General features: G+C 34.4%; 1 protein-coding gene across 1 annotated transcript; it reads right to left on the reverse strand.

The window, feature by feature from the left end:
- Positions 1 to 1,961: 1,961 nt before the first annotated feature.
- On the reverse strand, positions 1,962 to 2,753 carry LOC128642161 (taste receptor type 2 member 40-like). Its single transcript, XM_053694841.1, has one exon. The coding sequence runs from the start codon at positions 2,751 to 2,753 to the stop codon at positions 1,962 to 1,964; it is 792 nt and encodes a 263-aa protein (XP_053550816.1).
- Between the last annotated feature and the right edge of the window lie 1,026 nt (positions 2,754 to 3,779).

The following is a 3,779-nucleotide window of genomic DNA, read 5'->3' on the forward strand; positions in this document are numbered from 1 at the left end:
GGGGGCAGTGTGCTGAGGATTAGATACAAGGTAAGTACAGAGGTAAAATGTGTATAATTATAACTGTTGGTTATGCAAAACAGGGGACTTGGTAATTAAGGGATTATCTATCTTTTAAAACAACAACAATTCTGGTGTTGACTGTCCCTTTAAATCTAACTAAGCTTGCTTACAATAATAATTCTTTGCATACCATCAAATGACCTTGCAACGTCTTTGCTATCTCCTAAAAGCTAGCCTTGCTGGCTACAAAGAGACATGTTTATAGTCTCTTAGTCTAATCAGATGAGATCACTAAGTATAAATATTATGTTTTGTGCCCTCTATACAGTTCTATGATGTATTTTGTGTTTCATTTAATTGATCCTCATTTAAAACTAATTTAAACCAAACCTATATGAATCCTTTACTTCAGGATTGTAGAGAAATACATAAAAAAATTGTTGTAATTATTAGCACAGAGTAGCTACAGAGAAAAATAAATAAAACATTAATTAACTCAATCATGTTCAATTATATTCCTCTGGCATTTAGATCATTAAAAGAATGAAGATGGAACTACATTACTTTATTCTAACATAACAAGTGATCAAGCCTAAATGATATAGTGCTTATATAGTGCTCTCTCTGTATAAGTATTAAATATAAGGGATTTAGTGCACCTCCTGTATCCAGCATCCTGATGCTATTTCGCCCTAGGCTCTCACTCTGTGCTAATATTTTACTTGTATTGTGTAATATCAGAGTAAAATTGGAAGTGCTAACTTGTTTGCACTCCACTTGTAGTCTAGGCCATATGCAGTACCTATGAATTCTATAATCTTAATAACAAAAAGCGTGCCTCATAAACCATATCAGCTACTACATAAATCAAGAAATAAATCACATATATTTTATATTAAATCAATATTAAGTTAAAGGGACAGTTCACCCCAAAATTTTCTCCCCTTTAAATTATTCCCAATGATCTTTTTAACCTTCTAGATGTATTAAATTGGTTACAAGTAGCTCCTTTACTCCTATTTCAGCATTTGAAATAGCTGATTTAGCCTGTGGTATCGCCACCTACACTGAACAAATTAATACTGGAGTATAGGCTATTGAATAGCCTAAGTATACACAGCCAGCAGAAGAGATTACACTCTCAGTGGGATGCAGGATAGTTAAGTAATACAATTATAATTTTCCATTGTTCTCTCTATGTATTGAGCTTTGGTGTTCCAGCCAAATAAAAGATAAGGAAGCAAGTCTGTTTACACAAACTTAAAACATAATGAGATCTGATATCACCTTTAAGTTCAACCCATTGTAATAGGCTGTGGTTTCAAAGCACAAAATCAGCTACTTCATATACACAAATAAGCATGAAAATGGAATTTCTCAAATATTTTCTACTCTGCAGTTGGTATAATAAGTCATTTAAAATACATTAATGGAAAAACAATTTTACAGTGTACTGTCTCTTTAACTTAACTGAACATTGGAAATGGCTTGACAAAGTGGATCATGCTATGTACCAAACCTCTAATACTCAAATGTTATTACTAATTATTATAGTATATGATATGCATGTTTGAGTATTATTTAGTGTTATTGATATTGCATATTGTAGTCTGTGTTTTTAATATTTAGTACAAAAATGAACTATAGTTCTGTATCTTACAAAAGAGTGTCACATATTGCAAATAATTCTATTAAATTCCTCATATGATCAGTTACTGCAATATCTTCATACTCATGTAAACATGTGAACAACACATATATTAAGCTATATACCCCATCTCTTTAGAAATTACAGTAAGGCTCCTACAACGTAGCAGGTGCAATATAAATCATAAATAAATCAGACATTTGCACTGCATTTGATAATTAAAAAGACATAAAATACTAGGTTACATGATCTAAATGGTTGACATGTCTGCATCAAGTAAATGCTACATTTCCAACCACAAACCTAAGTATTATTTCATACACCGGGCAATCCTAAAGAGAGCTCTTTTAAGTTTGGAGCACCCCAGTATCAGAATAATAGCCAGTTCTGTAGGGTAAATCTGACATGAACAAAGCATTATAAGTCTTGGTACATTTATACTACTTGTGTTTGAGGATGCAGATATGATCTGTACCACAAACAGAAACAGAAAAACATTACCAAGCAACAACATAGTCTTACAGGCTTTGTAATGAACCTCATCATGGGAATCCCTCAGACTGGACATAGTGCATTTTAATTTCCAGACATGTCCCAAGAGTGAAGTCACAGTAATTATTAAACATATTATGCAAATAACGGTAGGCAAAATGGATCCAAAAACGTAAGTAACGACACGATAGGGATTATTATCATGATACATGACTTGAGCATTAGTGTTGGTGGTGGTCAAGTTCCTGGACACATCCAGATTAGAGGTAACATTCAGGTACCAAAAGGAGGGGACAGTGATTGAGAAACACCCCAGAGCTGTGACCAACAGCAGCTTTGGTACCACAACCGAGAGCCTCATCTTTAGACCTGTTATAAAACAGTTTTTACAGCTGACAACAGTCACACAGTAAAAGATGCACAGCCAGGCAGAGAGCCAATGACTAAAACTGAAAAAAAAGTAAAAAACAAAAAATACAGCTGCCTTTAATTCCCTCGAAAATAAATATTGAAATGACAGATTATACATTAATGAATATATTGATGCCATTAACTGCAGGCAAATGTTGTTTAAGCAAATAGTAAACTGGATTTGGTTTCTCGGGGTCATGACTAGGAATCTGCTTTGTTCCATAAAAATGACAACCAGGATGAATAAGTTTGAGATAAGACCAGAAGCTAACAGTACTGCAGTGATTAACATAAGAGTCACCATCCATACTGAAGGGAGCATTTTATGTTTCTCTCGGTGGTGCTTTTGTATCTCCCTGATGTGAGCTCTTTACACTTACAGTGCTCAGTATAAATATTCAGGTGCCCATGCAAAGTGTAAGAAATGTTCTAGTCATGGAAGATCAATAGATGAAGCCAATGTATGAGATTTGCATTTATATCTCATGTTCAGCGTAACTGACATAAAACCTGATGTTTAATGCAAAAGAAGTAAAGTACAAATTACCTCCCATCTCATCTGATACTGAGCAAACCCAATTCTGTAGTGGCTGTGATAAGCAGGGTCAGAGCATCCTTCATACTATCATTAAATTAATTAAATAAATTAACTACCAATAACAACAATTAAATACAATTAAATAAACTAAACTAAATTACAAAAAAACAACAACACTAAATTACAGAAAATAAAAAAAGATTACATGAATTTTAAACTAATTACACCTAATCTAAGCCCCCTAATAAAATAAAATAATAAAAAAATAATAAAAGTCCCTACCCTATTCTACATTACAAAGTAATCAGCTCTTTTACCAGCCATTAAAAGGGCTTTTTATGGGGCATGCCCCAAAGTAATCTTCATCCAAGCGGCATCTTCTATCTTCATCCATCCGACTAGGAGCGGCTCCATCTTCAAGACCTCCGGCGCGGAACATCCTTCTTCACCGACGACTACCCGACGAATGAAGATTCCTTTAAGTGACGTCATCCAAGATGGCGTCCCTCAAATTCCGATTGGCTGATAGGACTCTATCAGCCAATCGGAATTAAGGTAGGAAAAATCTGATTGGCTGATTCAATCAGCCAATGAGATTCAAGTTCAATCCGATTGGCTGATTGGATGAGCCAATAGAATTGACCTCACATTCTATTGGCTCATCCAATCAGCCAATCGGATTGAACT

The sequence above is a fragment of the Bombina bombina genome, chromosome 11, assembly GCF_027579735.1.
Source record: "Bombina bombina isolate aBomBom1 chromosome 11, aBomBom1.pri, whole genome shotgun sequence".
In the NCBI taxonomy this organism is placed as follows: domain Eukaryota; kingdom Metazoa; phylum Chordata; class Amphibia; order Anura; family Bombinatoridae; genus Bombina; species Bombina bombina.